The sequence below is a fragment of the Bidens hawaiensis genome, unplaced genomic scaffold (genome assembly GCF_021521415.1).
Source record: "Bidens hawaiensis isolate Kalapana, Puna unplaced genomic scaffold, B.hawaiensis_p1.1 tig00013119_1, whole genome shotgun sequence".
NCBI lineage: Eukaryota > Viridiplantae > Streptophyta > Magnoliopsida > Asterales > Asteraceae > Bidens > Bidens hawaiensis.
Window position 1 is genome coordinate 474,759 of NW_027492108.1, and position 20,199 is coordinate 494,957.

Consider the following 20,199-nt stretch of genomic DNA (forward strand, 5'->3'; position numbering starts at 1 on the left):
TATCAATGTCCAAAGCAAAAAGATCTGGAAATCTATCCTTTAAACAACCACTTGGAACCCACCGGTCTAACCAAAAACGCACCGATGACCCGTCTCCCACAGAACAATTTATAAGATCATTAAAATAGAGATTGTCCACCTTCAACTTGTTGCATTCCTTAATTATATTTGACCAAACACTAGACAAACTACACTTCACAGAATATACCTCCCATTTCATACTAAAATTATGAATGACCTATATAATTCTCTTCCACATCTTTTTCCTATAACACCAAAGCCATTTAGAGATTAAAGCTCTGTTAATATCAAACAAACTCGACAAACCCAAACCCCGTTTTCCTTTGGAAGAGTAACGACATTCCAAGCGACCCAATGTAGCTTCCGAATATCTTCATTACCTCCCCATAAGAAATTCTTCATCAGCGCTTCCAAGTCATGAAGCACTTTCTTAGGGGCTTTCTACAATGAGAAATAATATATTGGAAGAGTTTCAAGGACCGATTTAATAAGAACCAATCTCCCTCCTATCGACAAATTGTTGGCCTTCCATTTACTCAACCGTGCTCTAACAACATTCAACACCGGCTCCCAATTAGCAATCCGATTCATGTTCGCGCCAACATTAATACCCAAATATGTAAACGGAATGGACCCTGCCTTAAATCCCATCAATTCCGCCCCCCGTTTCACTATACTCCACTCCACCCCCACACCCATCATAGTCGATTTGTTTAAGTTAATTTTCAGCCCCGAACAAAGAAAGAAAATTCTCAAAATGCACTTCATGTTCAAGAAATTAAACCTCGACCACTCTCCTAGCAACATAGCGTCATCAGCAAAAAGAAGGTGATTAATAACCAATTCGCCATTAGGAAAATGGATCCCGTCAAAAGCACCAATACATGTCGCTTTCCTAAATAACCCAGAAAATGCTTCCATAAACAAACAGAAACAAGAATGGTGATAACAGGTCACCCTGATGGAGACCTTTCTCCCATCCAAATTAAAATGCCGGACTCCCATTGACCAAAATCGCGGATCTAGTGGAGCATAAAATTCCCCGAACCCATCCACACCACTTCGGAGGAAACCCCATCTGAGACATCACGTCAATTAAAATTCCATACTCACGTTATCATACGCTCTGGCGAAATCTATTTTGATAAAAAACACTTCTTGTCGCCCTTTTTAGCCCACGAAAGAATCTCATTAGTCACAAGAGGGCCGTCTAGAATATATCTCCAATTCAAGAAAGCAAATTGAGTCTCTGAGATAACTTTACACATCACCGTTTTCAACCTATTCGCCAATATCTTCGAAATCGCTTTACTAATCACTCCGATGAGGTTAATCGGACGATAATCACCAAGGGAAGTAGGATCCTTAATTTTTGGTATCAACGTAATAAACGAGGACCCGACACCCTGTTAAAAGTGCCATATTCAAAAAAATGTTGCATCACATCTTCAAAGTCACCTGCAAAACAACTCCAAAAACGCTTAATAAACCGAAAATTGAATCCATCCGGTCCCGGTGCCTTATCATCGCCACAATCAAAAATGGCATTTTTAATTTCTGCTCCAGTAAACCTCCTCGTCAGCTTCTGAGCGTCCTTGGCTGTAATCTTCTTCAAGTCAAAACATTCCAGCTTCGGTCTCTCCTTTATCTCTTCAACAAACTTGTTTCAGAAGAAGCGGAGCACCTCCTTTTTAACCTCGCTAGGCTTAGATTTCCACACCCCGCTAATACTAAGACCTGGAATGAAATTGGACGCCCGCCTCCTATTTATCAACCCATTAAAAAAGTACTGTTTGCGTCTCCTTCCTTCGCCCACTTATTCTTGGCCCGTTGTTTAAGATCCATATGACGGAAAGCATCTAGCTTAGAGATTCTGCTTTTGCCCTCATCCCACACCCACACCTCCTCCTCCATCAAATCCCTCATCTCCAATGTCCCTTCTAAAGCCTCCATCTCCTTCTTAATAAGGTTCTCTTCCTCATTTTCTTTAAAATAAAGTTCATCTCTCCACGCCAAGATAGCTCGCCGAATACATCTAAATTTGTACATAAGCCTTACATCCGGAGGCCCTTCAAAAGAGAACTCTGCAATCGCCTTTAAAACCACTCTCTCAAGTCTTCACGGTTTAGCCACGAATAAAAAAACGGAACTGTTTCGGATCGTAATTGCAAGTAAAAGTTTTTAACAGGATCGGGTTATGGTCCGGCTTCCCCCTCGACAAAATTTTATAAATAGATGTAGGCCATTTATCAACAAAGTTCTCGCACACCAAGAACCGATCAATTCTGCTCAATTTGTTACCCACTGCAAAAGTGAACTTACCACCCTTAAGACCCAATTCCACAAGCCCTGCATCACAGATAAAAGCGTTAAAATCCATGGCTGCTCTAGCATTAAATCTGGAATTTCTCTGTTCATCTTGAGACCGAACTGAGTTAAAGTCACCACCAAGAACCCAACACCCATCTCTAGATGCCACAACCTTAACCAACGATGACCACAACCTTCTCTTATCCAAAGTATTTTGTGGCGCATAAATGTATAAAATATTGATATCCTCACCACTGCCCTTCAAGTGACCAGAGACTAATAAAAAATAACGCTCTTTCCGAACAAAACCAGGCTCAAATACCTTCAAATCCCAAACACTAATGAGCCCTCATTAGTGTTTGGGATTTGAAGGTATTTGAGCCTGGTTTTGTTCGGAAAGAGCGTTATTTTTTATTAGTCTCTGGTCACTTGAAGGGCAGTGGTGAGGATATCAATATTTTAAACATTTATGCGCCACAAAAAAAATACTTTGGATAAGAGAAGGTTGTGGTCATCGTTGGTTAAGGTTGTGGCATCTAGAGATGGGTGTTGGGTTCTTGGTGGTGTCTTTAACTCAGTTCGGTCTCAAGATGAACAGATAAATTCCATATTTAATGCTAGAGCAGCCATGGATTTTAACGCTTTTATCTGTGATGCGGCGCTTGTGGAATTGGGTCTTAAGGGTGGTAAGTTCACTTTTGCAGTGGGTAACAAATTGAGCAAAATTGATCGGTTCTTGGTGTGCGAGAACTTTGTTGATAAATGGCCTACATCTATTTATAAAATTTTGTCGAGGGGGAAGCCGGACCATAACCCGACCCTGTTAAAAACTTTTACTTGCAATTACGATCCGAAACCGTTCCGTTTTTTAATTCGTGGCTAAACCGTGAAGACTTTGAGAGAGTGGTTTTAAAGGCGATTGCAGATCAAACAAATGACATCTTATTCTGGAAATCCTAGCTATTCTTAGCATGATATTGGGGTATCTCATTGCTATTACTCAAACAAGCATGAAACGTATGCTTGCATATTCGTCCATAGGGCAAATCGGATATGTAATTATTGGAATAATTGTTGGAGACTCAAATGATGGATATGCAAGCATGATAACTTATATGTTGTTCTATATCTCCATGAATCTAGGAACTTTTGCTTGCATTGTCTTATTTGGTCTACGTACCGGAACTGAGAACATTCGAGATTATAATACCTTCACATTCATTTCTGAGCAGAAGAGTCGTTTTCAAGTAGTGTTCAATCGATTACGTATTAATCCATATTCGATTGATTGGTCTGAGGTTATCGACAAAAAAGATTTGTCTAAGCCACTTCGTTTCCTTTTGTCCAAGTTGCTTCTTTTTTTGTCTAACTCACTTCCTTTTTTGTTTGTCAGTTTCGGGAATATCCCCATTCATAGGTCCGAGATCTACATCTATGAATTGAAAGGACCGAACGATCTTGGTTCCACTAATTCAAATCCAAAATCACCCTTCCCCCAAAAAATCTTTCAGTAATTTTATCCTGAATGCCCGACCCCAAAGACTCCTGAATAAGCATGAAATTCACCTCATGTACCTTTCTAAGATATCTACACCAATCGGCCTTACCTACCACCCCTGTTCCCCTCACGTTCAATGAAAATAAATTCATGGGTCCACACCTTGAAACCCTTCATCACCCACAATCTTACATACCTGGTTCTCAAAATAATTGATGTTGGAAGCACCCAACACCTCTCCCAATTCAATCGTGATTCTGGCCTCATCTCTAACCACCGTGTTATTTTCTCTGACACCGATCCTAATGGCTAACGTCGCATCAGGTTGGTGGTCAGTCACTCCCTCCCTCATGAACATAAGAATTATCCTCAACCATTTGCAAAGATATATATTATGCTCCACACGTTTGTTTAAATCAGGAGTGCTTTGACGGACTACCTTCTTCATTACCTCCATGACAGGGCGGCCCATTATATGAAACCCCAATGAACCTATCAATGTCAAAAGGATCGTCGGGCCTCTTGTTGGGCCTTTGCTGGTGACCCACTAAAGCTCCTTCCGCCTTTTATCTTTTTGAAAGTTTTCCTCTTATTTTTACTATTAACGTCCAGCTCATCCCTTCCATGTTGAGAGACACTCCCAAAAATAGTCTCCTCGTGATTGGAGACATTCCCTGCCAATACGGGATTTCGAACGTTTTCCAAACTAGCATTAGATTCCAAACTTGGCTCACTGTCCCTATCGGCGAATCCTCCACGTCCGGATTCCGACCACTATCCGCATTCCGATCAACTTCCATATTCAACGTCGAAATTTGTGATGCAGTCTGGTATCCATTCACCACATTCTTCCTCTACCCAAACACTATACTTCGAATCATTCCACCTCAAGTTCAACATTGCATCAATTCTGGCCGAATTATTGCAAAGAATTGCAATGGTAGTAAAAGAGACATCTTCCACAGTGTCATCAATTTGAGCCTCTAAGACCACGTTACCAAACTTCCTGCCTACGTCATTAAATACCGAATTAAAAGCTAAGTGTAATGGAACACCATGAATTTTAAGCCAGGCAATGCATTCATAATCAATCAATTGACCCTCCCATCTACTCAAATGATCGAACCACCCTTTCCAAGAGTCCTCCGTATCTTTAAAGTGTACCATTCGCTCCATCTCATCAAACGATAAGAGAACATGAAATCCTCCAAGATATTTGATGCCAACTCTACAATAACCAAACTCCTTTAACAGTCTTCTAAGAGATGTCAAAGTCTTGAAATCCACCACCCTACCCACCAGTGCATTCTCGTACCAATGCGTAAACGCCCGGAAATTGTTATTAATCTTAATCGTCTCTATAACTTCAACCTGTTTCTTGTTATTAACTACATCGCAGAACGACTGTTTCCAAACATACCCCGCGCTCACCGGAACTGAAACCCCCTTGACTCCCCCCCCCCCCTCTATTTTCAACATACTTTGTCTTCTTCTTCATATTATCCATCTCTGTATCCACCTTTTCTCCATCGACGAATCTTGCAATAACAATGAACAACTTATAAGAGCCAATCCAAACATCTCTCATCTCATTCTCCAACCTCTTAGGATCTGAAACATTATGGAATGTAATGAATCCGAACCTCTTCCCCAGTTTATCTAATTTACGCGCTATATACGTATCATCGACGTCCCCATACTCCTTTAACAGTCGGATCAGGTCACCTGATGAGCATTTCCCCGGCAAATTAGAGACAAAAAACTTTGTGACCATGTCCCTCTTCTTCGCTGCATTCCCGTTACTCATGTCTCTGCCTTTCTTGGACGGAACATCGTACCAAACATTCTCCTTCATACGTGATTTCAGTGGCGGCATTCCGAAAATTTAGGAGAGAAAACCTATTCGCCCTTTTGGTTTCTAGTTGCGACATTTTGAATGAACAACTTAACATAATATTTGTTGATTAATGCCGAAATGGAAAAAATCAAGCTTTATTTATATATCCATCAATGATGATTTTGTAGTATCAGTGAGTAAGTTAAGAACTTTATAATTCTCTGCCACGTACCCTAGATATGTTTTGTTAAAAGATGCAAACAAGTCAATTACAAGGGGTATATTATAAAGTACCGTATAAACTAAACAAATGAGGACTATATATATACCCTGACAACTGTTGAAAACCCTAGGTCGGTAAGCAGACACTGAAAATGTCACTCGAACACAAGCATCAATTATCTGAAGATGAAGAAGATCCTCAATCATCTGTTCTTACGATTCTAACAGAGGTTATTGTCAAAATTCTGTGTAGGCTTCTGGTTGAATCGGTGTTAAGGTGTAAGTCTGTTTGCAAGTCATGGCATTCTTTAATTTCCGATCCTCATTTCGTCAAGTCTCATCTTGCTATATCAGCTACCAACATTAATCGCCATCGACTAATTTATAGCACTAGAAGCTGCGACATGAGTCGGTATTCTCAAAATGTTACCTGTCAGCCAATACTAAAAATTAAGGTCTGCAATCTTCATGATTTGCTGTATGACAATTCCATTAAAAGTCTTTTAGAGCTTGATTATCCATTGAGAGTACTCCCAAACTATATATGGTTCTTGCAATGGATTGCTATGCATGTTGGATGCTGAGGTGGACGTTCGGTTTATTTGGAACCCTAGTACTAGAGAAGCAAACCGATTGCCACCCAGTGGTTATATTAATGCGCGCCCAGGTTGGCATGTGCGGCTTGGTTTTGGGTACCAAGAGTCAACTGGTGATTACAAAGTTGTTGAATTGTCTTTTAATAATAAAGATAAGCGTGAAACCTTAGTTAAAATATACTCGTTGAAAAGTGGAAATTGGAAGAACATTGGTGTTTGTCCTCATCGTTATTCATTCTATTATGGTTTTGGTAAGTTTTGTAATATTGGGGCTCTTCACTGGGTTGCTAGTAAAGATGATGGATCGTCATCTTATCCGTGGACTATAGTTTCTTTGGATTTAGCAAAAGAGACTTATGGGGAAGTTTTGCAGCCTGTGTATGATGAAGGTGATAAGGATTTGGCATTGGGGTCTTTGAAAGAATGGTTATGTGTGCTTTGTGATTACCGCGGAATTCTTGCGGATGTATGGGTGATGAAGGTTTATGGAGTGAAAGATTCTTGGACTAAGTTGGTTTCCATCCCGTATTCGACTGATCCTTGGATGAAACCGTTTCTTATGCCTTTGTGTATTTCAAGTGATGGAAAATGTTTGCTGAAATTGGAGTTTGGGATTTTTATTGTGTATGATTCCAAGAACAGTTCATATTCAGAAATTCAGAGCTTAGAATTTGGATGTCGTGAAGCTTGTACTTTGGTTGAGAGTTTGGTTTCACCTATGCCTGCAGTAGATCTTGGAGATATATAGGTAATTTTTGCTCTTTTAACATGTTTTCCCTTTCCTATCAGTTGTAATAAACCATACGCCGTGTACTTATTAGTAGAAGGAAGTTTTGTTTACGGTACTCATATAGTCCATATGGCGTAATGAGACTCCTTGCAATGGTAACATATTAGCTGGCTATTATTGTATATGTGAACATTTATGAATGGATTAACGCGCTGCAAATTTGAAAAAAAAAGGTTGTCATCAAGAAGAATACAAGTTTGATACATTTGAATATTTGATTCCAAATCCTCAAATAGTTATAATTTAATTGGACTCATAGGCCAATACTTGTATTCTTCTTGATGACAGTTTGATACATTTGATGCCAATTCCTTAAATAGCTATATTTTAACTGTACTCATAGTCCAATACATATTTTCTGTAATGATTACAATATTGAACAAATTTGTAAGTTTTTGGAAGAATGGCTGTGAACTTGAAAAGGTTGTTTTGAACAGAGAAGTTGATAGTGAATAAGCCTTTTTACCAACAACTAGTACATATTAATGAAAGCAGCATGTGTTAGGTTTGGCTTGATTTGCGTAGCACATGTGACATGTTAGGGTAAAAAAATTATTTATAGAAAAAAAGTAACTAACTTGGTGGTTTTTTCTCTATTATATTGCAGACTCTGATGGCTACTGCAGTGGTTATTGCTTCTGGCTTGACTGAGCAAACGAAGGTCAACGGTGCATCATTGTTGTATGAATTAAAGTATCGGTAACCAAAAAATAAGATGATTATTGTAAAGACTATATGTTGATGTTTGTTTTGAGTAATATATTTGATGGTATGTTTCTGGATGCCGGAATCCATATCTTCCCATATTCATATGAGAAATAATACTTTGTATGGATATGCTTATTTAGTCTTCTTTTGATAAACATGGTATGCAACTTATGCATCAATTTGACAAGTCGTTTTTAATATAGCTATGCAGGTTGGGTCGGGTCAGGCTGCAAAAAGAGAATTCTCGTTTTAAAATTTATATAAATATTGCTATGTTTAGTATGATACCAAAGATGTTGGTATGAAAGTAATCTAACGTATTTTGATGAATCGATTTGGAGATTCTCAACGTATTGATACATTTTGTTTGTTATCAGATTCCTAACAATCATAAGTTCATGCATATAAAGCAACAAATTTTTTTTCATAAAAAAAAGACCATAAATCCCAAAAAGATAACATGTTCTTGCACATAAATGAATATGGGCTTTTGGATAGGAGGGGTCAAAGATATAAAGCATAGCATAATTACAAAGATATGGGCTATATATCATAATTTTGAACCGAAAACCAGGGGGCCACAGCCCCTCCCCGCCCCCACTAAGGTCCGCCCATGGCTGATCGGAAAGATAGGGCAGGCAAGGGAGATTCATGATAGGTATAATTTAGGAGAGGCGAATAGAATAGGGACATGATGGTTTTTTAGAGCTTCATTCTTTTTTATGTAGCTTAAAACATTCAACTTATATACCGGCCTATCAGCCTTGCAAGGAAAGAACAAGGAAAAACTAAAAAAAACACCATCACTACCATCAACCATAACAATTTTAAAGAAAAAACCGTGCTATTACGAATTATAAGAAAGCAATACCAACTCTAATCCAGATTGGAAAATAAGTGTTTCGACTATGGAAGGTGCGGCTCGGAGAAGTTATGCATTGGCTCAGATTGGAGAAGTTGTGTATTGGCTATTTAGAGGTTTTGATATACCAAAATTAGCTTGAGTGAAATGTGAAACTTACCAATACAATATGCGCTCCAGCCACATGCCTCGTATACCTGGATTCGTATATATATGTGTGTGATCTATAGGATTGCTAATATTATGTGTTCAAATCTATGAGAATTGACATTTTGTACGTTGATCGAAAGGCACAATAAATATTTTTCGAAAGCATCCGCGTGAAGGAAGGTCTACTCTCCGACCAGCAGACATTCTTGTGTTTGGATGGGCTGGGGGGAAGCATGCTTGTGTGGACCTTACTGGGGGAAGCATGCTTGTGTGGACCTTACTGGGGTGTCCCCTCTTGTCGGGCTTAGGGACCGGGTTTGTTGCTAGGCATGCCGTGTTAAAGGCAGAAGCAGGAAAAATTGTTAAGCACGAGAAGGCGTGTGTGGAGAATCAACAAGCCTTCATTTCTTTTGCTTGTGATACATTTGGGTCTCTTGCTCCCGAACGTTTCTAAAAGGAGTTCAGCGGGTAGTGCACAGTAACTCAACGACGTCAAAGAACAATAATTTTATTTTCAGTAAGATCGGTTTTGCCATTCAAAAGGGGGTGGCTGCTATGTTTCTAAAAAGAGTTCAGCGGGTAGTGCACAGTAACTCAACGACGCCAAAGAACGATAATTTTATTTTCAGTAGGATTGGTTTTGCCATTCAAAAGGGGGTTGCGGCACAGCTTGTTGCCCGTTTACCTGCCTCTTTATTATAATTGGATCCTTTTATTTGAAATGACAAGCCTTTTATGAAAGCATCCCATTTTGGTAAAAATGAAAGAGTTTGTTTAATTGATTACACTATCAAACATAAGAGTTTTAGTAACAACAATACATCAAAAAGGTGTACATTAAATTAAACAATCCATCGGTATTTCATTGGTAACTACCAATCGACGGTGAACTATGTCATTGGTACGTAACTAACGCCGGCAACTACTAACATCAACCGTAAGAATTTAAAGGAAATAATATTTGGATACAAGCTAAAAACACAAAACAGTTATAAAAACTTTCAAACATTTGAAGGATTACAGATACAAAAGAGGCTGACCGTCGATTCTTTAGTGGACATTTTAAGGATTTCAGATTTATATGGACAATTTTAGAAAATGGAAGGCCAAAATGGTCCATGGACATTCTCTAGTGAATTTAAAACAACTAAGAAAACTTGAAGGGGGTAAGACGCATATTATTATTATTATTCTGGAAAAAAATTAACATGTTATATATATATAACCAGTTGGGACTGAAATTAGTACATTACCAAACCCTAGTTCCGTAAGCAGGCACTGAAATGGCACTCGAACACAAGCATCAACGATCTGAAGTTGAAGAAGATCCTCAATCATCTGTTCTTATGCTTTTTACGGAGATCATTGTCCAAATTCTCCTAAAGCTTCCGGTTGATTCACTGTTAAGGTGTAAATCTGTTTGCAAGTCATGGTACTCTTTAATATCCGATCCTCATTTTGTTAAGTCTCATCTTGCTATCTCAACTACAAACATTAATCGCCATCGACTAATTTATAGCACTAATTCAAAAGGCTACAGTCGGTCCATTCGCACACCGAAAATAATAAAATTCAAGACTTGTAGTCTTCGTGATGTGATGTATGGCAATTCAATTAATGCTTTAGAGCTTGATTATCCATCCGAGCACCCTTTCAGAAATGTTTGGGTTGGTGGTTCTTGCAATGGATTGCTATGCATGAATGTTGGGAATGGTGTTCTGTTTATTTGGAACCCGAGTACTAGAAACTCATACAGATTGCCACCCAGTGGTTGTGATAAAATGCAGATTGGTTATGTGGTGTATGGTTTTGGGTACCAACAGTCTACTGACGATTACAAAGTTGTTGAATTATCTTGTTATGAGACTGATAGTATTAAGCATGAAACTTTATTTAAGATATACTCATTGAAAAGTGGAAATTGGAAGAAGGTTGGTGTTTATCCTCATCGTTATTCATTCTTTGGCTCTGGTAATTATTGTAACGGGGTTCTTCATTGGGCTGCTATGAAAGATTTTGCATCATCATCCTATACGTGGTTTATACTTTCTTTGGATTTAGCAACAGAGACTTTTGGGGAAGTTTTGCAGCCTGTGTATGATGAAGGTGATAAGGAATTGGCATTGGGGTCTTTGAAAGAATGGTTATGTGTGCTTTGTAACTATCGTGGAATTCGTACGGATGTATGGGTGATGAAGGTTTATGGAGTGGCAGATTCTTGGACTAAATTGGTTTCCATCCCGTGTTTGACCGATCCTGGGAGGGATCGACTTTTTATGCCTTTATGTATTTCAAATGATGATGGAAAATTTTTGCTGAAATTCGGGTGGACGAAACTGATTGTGTATGATTCCAAGAACAATTCATTTTCAGAAATTCAGAACTCAGATAGATGTCTCGAGGCTTGTACGTTTGTTGAGAGTTTGGTTTCACCTATGCCTACAGCAGGTCTTGGAGATATATAGGTAATTTTTTCTCTTTTAAGATGTTTTCCCTTTCCTGTCAGTTGTAATAAACCATACGCTGTCTACTTCTTTTTACCCTCTAAAGACGCTTTGTCTACTGTTAGAAGTTTGCATACAAATTGTGTTGTGATTTATGAGTAGAAGGAAGTTTTGTTTACTGTACTCATATGGCGTAGTGAGACAACTTGCAACGGTAACATATTAGTTGGCCATTATTGTATGAACATATATGAATGGATTAATGTTCTGCAAATTTGAAAAAAAAAATGTCTTCAAGAAGAATACAAGTTTGATACATCTGATTCCAAATCCTCAAATAGGTATAATGTTAATTGGACTCTAGTTTAGGATAAGTACAATACTTATTTTCTGCAATGATTACATTGAACAAATATGTTGCTTATTTAAAATTTACTAAGTACTTGTCTAATCTGTCAGGTGACAAATTTATTTGGTTGGATACGACAAATTTATTTGCTTGGATCCGACAGAATAGAAAAAAGGTCACTTTGAGAATTTGAAAAAGGTCAAAATAGCCATTTTGGTCATTTTTCCCATTTGAAAAAAAGATGTTGTCATCAAGAGGAATAATACAAGTTTGATACATTTGATTATGTTTCCTTAAACTGTTATAATGTTAATTGGACGCATAGTTTAAGAGAAGTTAAATACTAATGATTACATTGAACATATCTGTTACCTTTTTTTTTGAAAATTTGCAAATGTAATGGCTACTGTGATTCTGTGAATTTGAAAAGGTGGTTGTTTTGAATAGATAAGTTGATAATAAATTAGCTTTTGTTCCAACAACAGCACTTGCTAATGAAAGCAGCCTGTCTTGATTTGCATGGGACATGTGAAATCTTAGGGACTTAAAAGTTAGTTAAGAAAAAGGTTACTAACTGAGGTGGTTTTTTCTCTATTAATGCAGGCTCTGAGTGGCTACTACAGTGGTTATTGCTCCTGGATTGACTGAGCAAATGATGGTCAACTGTGCTTTATTGTTGTATGAATTTAAGTATCAGTAACGAAATATTAAGATGAATATTAGTACAGACTATGTGTTTATGTTTGTTTCGAGTAATAAATTTGCTGGTATGTTTCTGGAAGCTGGAATCCATATCTTTCCATAATCATATGAGAAACAATACTTTATATGGATATGTTTAGTCTTGTTTTGAGAAACATAGTATGCAATTATGCATCAATTTGACAAGTAGTTTTCAATATAGCCATGGATGGGTGTATTGGGTCCGGTTGCCAAAAGAGTGTTGTCGTTTTAAAATTTATATAAATATGCTATGTATAGTATGTTTTGTATGATGCCAAAGATGTCGGTATGATAATACATTTTGGTTGTTATCATATTCCTATTTAGTGTAGGTAACATGTTTATCAGTCATAACTAGTGATGATTTTATTAAGGGTGTTTTTTTTCTTCTTATAGAATCAAGTTTTATTAAATGTTAACAAATATTTCTGTAGGAAGGCAAATAAGTGTAACTTATCGTACCATATGATAAATTTGAAAGCTTCCTCTGTGTTCATAAAAGCGAGCAACTACAAATGCAAGGTCCTTCACAGGCCTGCGAAACGGTCGATCTTCCAGTACCCCAACTTGTATACCATATCAATAAGCATATATATAAAAGAAAAGGGAAGTAATGGTATGCATATATTTATCCTAAAGCTTTGAACAATCACCATTTAACTTACAACTCTCCATGAACCAATTTTCTTTTCCTATTTTATCTAAGAGCCAAACAGATGATATATTGCTTATCTGAATATATTCCCAACATATTACTTCAGTATTTCGAAGAATGGTTGTGTATGCTTTGTAATCACGGAGTTCATCTAGATTTATAATTCATAAAGCGTGCTCTAGTCCTAGATTCTCACTTCATAAGCTTGTAGGGCATGGGTCACAATAATCTTTAAAGTGATCAAATAAAATAAGTATAACGATACTCTCGTTATACAAGGGAAATATCCTAGTAGATTACCGTGTACAAATCCAAAAATAAAATTAATAAAGAGAACAATTAATATAGATTCGTGTCGATGTCTTTGGTGAGAACTTCATCAAGAACTTCTTGACCCGAGTCTTCCACACGTTGAGTATCTTTACATTCGTCTTAGTTTTTCTTGGTGTGGATCCTTGACCCAACTCCATTGGCTGCAACAATACATAAACATAATAATATTATTGAGCGTTGGTTGAGGCACGTATTCAATAAACTTCCCTTAAAACAAATTTTGGGTCTCTACTAAAGAGCCCCTGTCTCCCAGGGTACAACAGCCGAAGCAGTATGTACTGCCGGGAAAGGCTACGCGCCCGAGGTTACATCGGGTTTATCGGTATTCTTGAAAATGAATATGCTAGAATAATGTTATGAAGGAATCAAGTAGAGAGTACTCATTTCTAACCATATGAATTTTTTAAAGTGAACGTACATTTTTCTAGTTCTCTCAAATGAGGCACAAAGCCAACTAATATATTCAAGAGTTGAAAGAAAACAAGTGTCTCACTTAATTAGTGACTTAATGTAATAATAAAAACTCATTAACTGTCATCAAGCCACTTTACTCAAGAGTTTCACCAATCAAGAGTTTTATATTATTATTACAATAATTAATTTCCATTCACATTTTCTAAATTTTCCAACAATCCCCCACATGGATGGAGATTGATCAAAACACACACAATATATCCAATGGAACCTCGACGGTTGAGTATTGCAGGATAGGTAGGTGTTACCTTTGAACCTTCCTTTGAGAAGTATACTTAGCCTCCTAGCGGTTAGTAGACGCGATTTCCTTGAACTAACCCCCCATTTGTGTAGACGACAATACACTTCACATAATACTCTCCCTAGCCGAGCACATCCCCTCATTGTCGTGTCCATTATGGTCCTGGAACACTAGCCTGGTTCTGTGAAAGCTCTAAAAATTGCGCACCCCACACTTTCATTCGAAGCGACCTCACTTCTCTTTCACATAGGTGATTATTTATAAACCATTAAAAGCATTGAGGTTATAATGATTTACATAAATCATTAACCATTAATTATGCTTAGCCTCACAACATGCCACTGTTGTTATAGGAATGGACTAGGAAGTAGTTAAACTACCTTTACAATTTAGAAGGATATATATATATATATATATATATATAAATATATATTAGCTTATATGTCAACTTATACATTGGCTATGCCTCCAAAGTGACCACACTTAGATATACAATTAGGTTGTCCTATTGAACTTAGATCTTGGGATCTCCAGTCAACTAAGTTTGGTTTTCCTTCAAATATCCGTTTTTTTCATGGGCTTTAGTCTCATTCCACAACTCCATCTCTCATCAACCCTTGGGTTGTTGGATCCAAAACCATTATCTATGACTTTGTCAAGTCATACTAGATAATTTCAATTAAGATGAGTTGTTATGACGTGCTCTTAACTTGTAAGTTAATATTGCCTCTAGTATGCCATATCATACATCTAGCAACCATTTGGCACTCGATTCTAATCACTAGATTAGATCGTTTTGATCATTGTGTACTCCACGAGGTTACATGTTTGAAATTTTTAGATAATTATCCTTATTGGTAAACTTTCCCCCACATTTAAGTGTTATTGGATAACATCATCCAACTTTCAAATGGGGTATCCTTATAAGTAAACCTTCCACGTTCAAATGCAAGACACCCCCCACATTTAAGTGTTATCAGATAACATCATCCAACTTTCAAATGGGGTAGAGAAAGGTTCTTCCTTTCCACACAAATTTGATAAATCCTATCAATTACCATTTCTACATACTTCTAAAGAGTAGTTTCTTAAATGGCTTCCTCAAAATTTCTTGCATTTTGATATAGTTTGTTTAACTTTACTTATAAAGACAACTCGACACTTATGATTTGAACAAGACCACGTCTTTGTATCAGTGGGTCATAACACATGCCTTAGTGTTAGCTTCCACCACTTTCTAAAGTTTAAGCTAAACTTATCATAAGGTTGTTAACAAACCATCACAGATCTAAAATAAATCACCATCTAGAACATACCTAAAGAGTTCAAGGTTTTCTTGTGATCCTCACAAGTTATATCATTTCCTTAGATTAAATGAAAATTTCTTTAAATTTGTCTATACACAAATTCATTCTTGTGTTGTTGATGTTTCAAATTTCACGTTAATTAGTCTTTATAAAGAACCATAATTAACAAGTATTAGTCTAGCATGCTTTAGACTACAATACTTTAGCATGTGAACAGAAGATGCATCATTCTGATCCTTCACAGCCATTACAATATCACTTTGAAACACTCAACCCTTTAGACAAAATTATGAGACTTATTCACAACGCCCAAACCTTAATATTTAGGAAAGTCTCACGACTTATTGTATATAGTGCATACATAACTTTATCATTCATTTAAGGAACATAACTTATTTATTGACTTATATGGACTTTAAGCATAAGTCTTAATCCAAATCATTTTGATGAATACATTCATCATGATTAATGTTACTCATCTACAATCACTATTATGCTGAGATAAAGTCAATTGGATTAACACTCAAACTTTTGGTATTCACATTTGCATAAAATAATTTATACATTTCATTTTTGTTTCTTGAAACTATTTATTGGGATACTCTCCCGAAATGAAAGATAAAACTTCCACATAGTTCAAACAAAGTGAATGATGGTATAAACATCTATATGTCCATCGCTATTGTAAGCATATTATAGTAAATCTCTTGAGATTTACTTAAATTCAATTAAGTCGATGAATTTTCAATGATGAATATCCAAGGATTTAAATATCTCATTACCATTCACACTAATGAATTTCCAAAAAGTTAATACGTCATTAACATATATGAATTCATATGTTACAATTCACACTTAGTGAATTTCCAAAGAGCTAATACGTCATTAACATATATGAATTCATATGTTACAATTCACACTTAGTGAATTTCCAAGGAATTAATACGTCATTAACATATATTAATTCATATGTTACAATTCACACTTAGTGAATTTCCAAGGAATTAATACGTCATTAACATATATTAATTCATATGTTACAATTAACACTTAGTGAATTTCCAAGGAATTAATACGTCGTTAACATATATTAATTCATATGTTACACTTCACACTTAGTGAATTTCCAAGGAATTAATACGTCATTAACATATATTAATTCATATGTTACACTTCACACTTAGTGAATTTCCAAGGAATTAATACGTCATTAACATATATTAATTCATATGTTACAATTCACACTTAGTGAATTTCCAAGGAGTTAATATGTCATTAACATGTATTAATTCATATATTAATTCAAAACTCCATATGGATAAACATACGACATTTACACATCAAATCCATATGGATAATCATCTCAGTGATATCATTTTATATTATGTGTCCAAGTATTCCCTCAAATAGAAATTCATGCACACATATCCTCGTTTTACTTTTGAAACCATACTCTTGAACAAATATGTTCAAATAACATCAACTTGTTACAATTACTACACTTAAGTAGCAAAGCTTGAACAATCAATCTTGTTCGCACAACACGAAGTTGTTGTGACCATAAAGTATCCTTGTGAACGTTATCTTAGTTTAATATATACTACTTTTAGCAAGAGTAGTGAACCATTTAAAAAAAATTAAAATATGCAAAACTTTGTTTTGAATCATTCTAAATCATTTCCTTAGTATTAGAAAATATTTTATTATTAATATAAAAAAAATTTATAAAATCAAACATCAAACAGTTTTATATGATTTAGATTTAATATAAGCGCACATTATAAACCTTAACGTTTTCATATAATAACGTTTTCAAATGATAGAGTTTATAAAATAAACCATTTATAAATTTTTCTAATGCACACACTAGAAAATTAAATGTTCATATAAAACATTTTCAATCAGTATGGTTTATAAAATAAACAATTTCCAACAAACATGTTAGAACTTAAACAATTATAACACGCACGTTAGAGGAAAGACAATACATTCATGAACCAATAGTCATTATGACAAAACCTTATAAATTGTTGGTTTTCTAATGTATAGCCCAAAGATCGCTCCATTAACATCGAGTCGATGCTTGAATTATTAATAAGTTAATGGGAGGAATATGAACAGACACACATGGAATCTTTTGTGCACTATTTCACCAAAACACACATGTACGTCTCACTACAATATTTTCTAACACGCTCATTAGAAAATTAGCGTTTACACAAAACGTTATAAATAAATCGTATCTTACACGCATGTTAGATATTTAACGTTTACAAGAAGCGAATGGTTTACTTAAAACCATTTCTAACACAACTGTTAGACATAAACGATTGCAAAAATCGTTAAACAAAACTAATGAAAACCCAATGGTTTTCCAAGATCGGTTCTAACACTATAGTTAGAATACAAACGATTACACAAATCGTTTTTTTAGAACCAAACAGTTGAATCAAATATTACGTTTTGTAATACGGTATAGGATTTAATATTGCATCATGATCTCTAAAATCCAAACACACCAAGTTGTACTACGCATAATTTCCCAAAAAAAATATATTTATAAGATTATAATATCTAAAATATTTTTTATTTCAAACCATTTCGTGAATCCAAAATCCTTATAAATAAGGTTTTAAGATTGTAGCAACAATCTTATGAAAAATTTTGTTTTAAGATTGTAGGGCATGGGTCACAATAATCTTTATAGTGATAAAATAAAATAAGTATAACGATACTCTCGTTATACAATGGAAATATCCTAGTAGATTACCGTGTACAAAACCAAAAATAAAATTAATAAAGAGAACAATTAATATAGATTCGTGTCAATGTCTTTGGTGAGAACTTCACCAAGAACTTCTTGACCCGAGTCTTTCACACGTTGAGTATCTTCACATTCGTCTTAGTTTTCCTTGGTGTGGCTACAGATTCTTATCCTTGACCCAACTCCATTGGCTGCAACAATACATGAACATAATATTATTATTAAGCGTTGGTTGAGGCATGTATTCAATACGCTTTCTTTAAAACAGATTTCGGGTCTCTACTAAAGAGTCCGTCTGTTTCCCAGGGTACAACAGCCGAAGCAGTATGTACTGCCGGGAAAGGCTACGCGCCCGAGGTTACATCGGGTATATCGGTATTCTTGAAAATGAATATGCTAGAATAATGTGATGAAGGAATCAAGTAGAGAGTACTCATCTCTAACCATATGGATTTTTTAAAGTGAACGTACATTTTTCTAGTTCTCTCAAATGAGACACAAAGCCAACTAATATATTCAAGAGTTGAAAGAAAACAAGTGTCTCACTTAATTAGTGACTTAATGTAATAATAAAAACTCATTAAGTGTCATCAAGCCACTTTACTCAAGAGTTTCACCAATCAAGAGTTTTATATTATTATTACAATAATTAATTTCCATTCACATTTTCTAAATTTTCCAACAAAGCCTTCATTACCCATAAATCCACATAACTCCAAGATAATTAGAAGTCATAATTTTGTTCTTGCACTACCGAAAATCCCTCAAGACACCAAATAAACTCCAAGATAATTAGAAGTCATATATTAAAGGTACAGGCAGGTATTCCAACACTAATATGTGAATCTAGGGAGCACAAAATTTTGAAATGATTTCTGCACACCTAAGTTAGAAAACAATTTGTGAACAAATATTCATAACGAATCTGATTTATAATAATCACAAAAAAAACCCTTCTAAGAAATAACAATAACTTTGAAAGTTTAACTATTCTGATCTCTGTGATCACATAACCATAGCAATCTGTAACAAGATTCTATTGACAAGATCGAAGAAGAAATGAACTCGTAGATATATATATATATATATATATAGTCGTCGATTTTGATTTTAAAAATCAGATGGGAAATTTGACTATGAACTCATTAGTCGCCTATTCGAATCATGTTTTCGGGTTTTTCAAGTCTCATTTGAATCATAATTTAAATTAATAATGATGTAATATTAGGCAAAAACGATTCAATAAGACGGATACAAAAGAAACTAATCAATCCTTCATGCTGGAGTGCAAATTCATTTCGACCAGGTAAACATGTGTGTTGAAAATCTTTGAAACTTTTGATTCCAAATGTGTGACTTGGGTTAAGTCAAATATAGTTAAGATAAATGGTGGCACACATTAATTTGTCATGTTCAGAGCATAATATCCAGACATCAGCATCACTGGTATGTTATGACAGAAAAAAAAAACACGACCATCTCTCAAGGCACGTATAATGTTTTTTTTTTTTTAATTTTTGACCGGCAAAGAAATGACTAATTAATTTTTAACACTAACAGATTAACACATACTGACCATATGTTCATTTTTCGTCATACCATATGGTCCATATGATTAGACCGGATATGGTGTACATAATTGATTTGAAAGGATGCGCGATGGCATACTATTATGGTTGTTTATAGCATGAAGTGACTTATAATTTAAAAAATATTTACATTTTTTTACATGAATAAGTTTTTTAGGGCTAACAAGTCATTAGTACTTGGCATCAAGTCTCTAAACTTCATATTTATATTATTACATGTTTTAATAAAAAAGTTTTCATAACCGATTATCATCATTGATCATTAATTAGTATTGATCATAAGAGTAGAGAACTCATTAATAACACCAATGATTATTCTCTCTCAA

The 20,199-nt window shown here is 35.5% G+C and overlaps 2 protein-coding genes and 1 pseudogene across 2 annotated transcripts in view; all 3 read left to right on the top strand.

Annotated features, from left to right (window-relative positions):
- The window catches only part of LOC143543399 (F-box protein CPR1-like), a 55,787-nt gene that overhangs the window by 24,141 nt on the left and 11,447 nt on the right, over positions 1-20,199 (top strand). The gene's annotated exons all lie outside the window — the stretch shown is intronic.
- Positions 6,041-7,232, top strand: LOC143543420 (F-box/kelch-repeat protein At3g23880-like; annotated as a pseudogene).
- Positions 10,042-11,608, top strand: LOC143543379 (F-box/kelch-repeat protein At3g23880-like). Its single transcript, XM_077035708.1, has one exon. It carries the CDS (start codon positions 10,278-10,280, stop codon positions 11,457-11,459), a length of 1,182 nt encoding a protein of 393 aa, XP_076891823.1. The 5' UTR covers positions 10,042-10,277; the 3' UTR covers positions 11,460-11,608.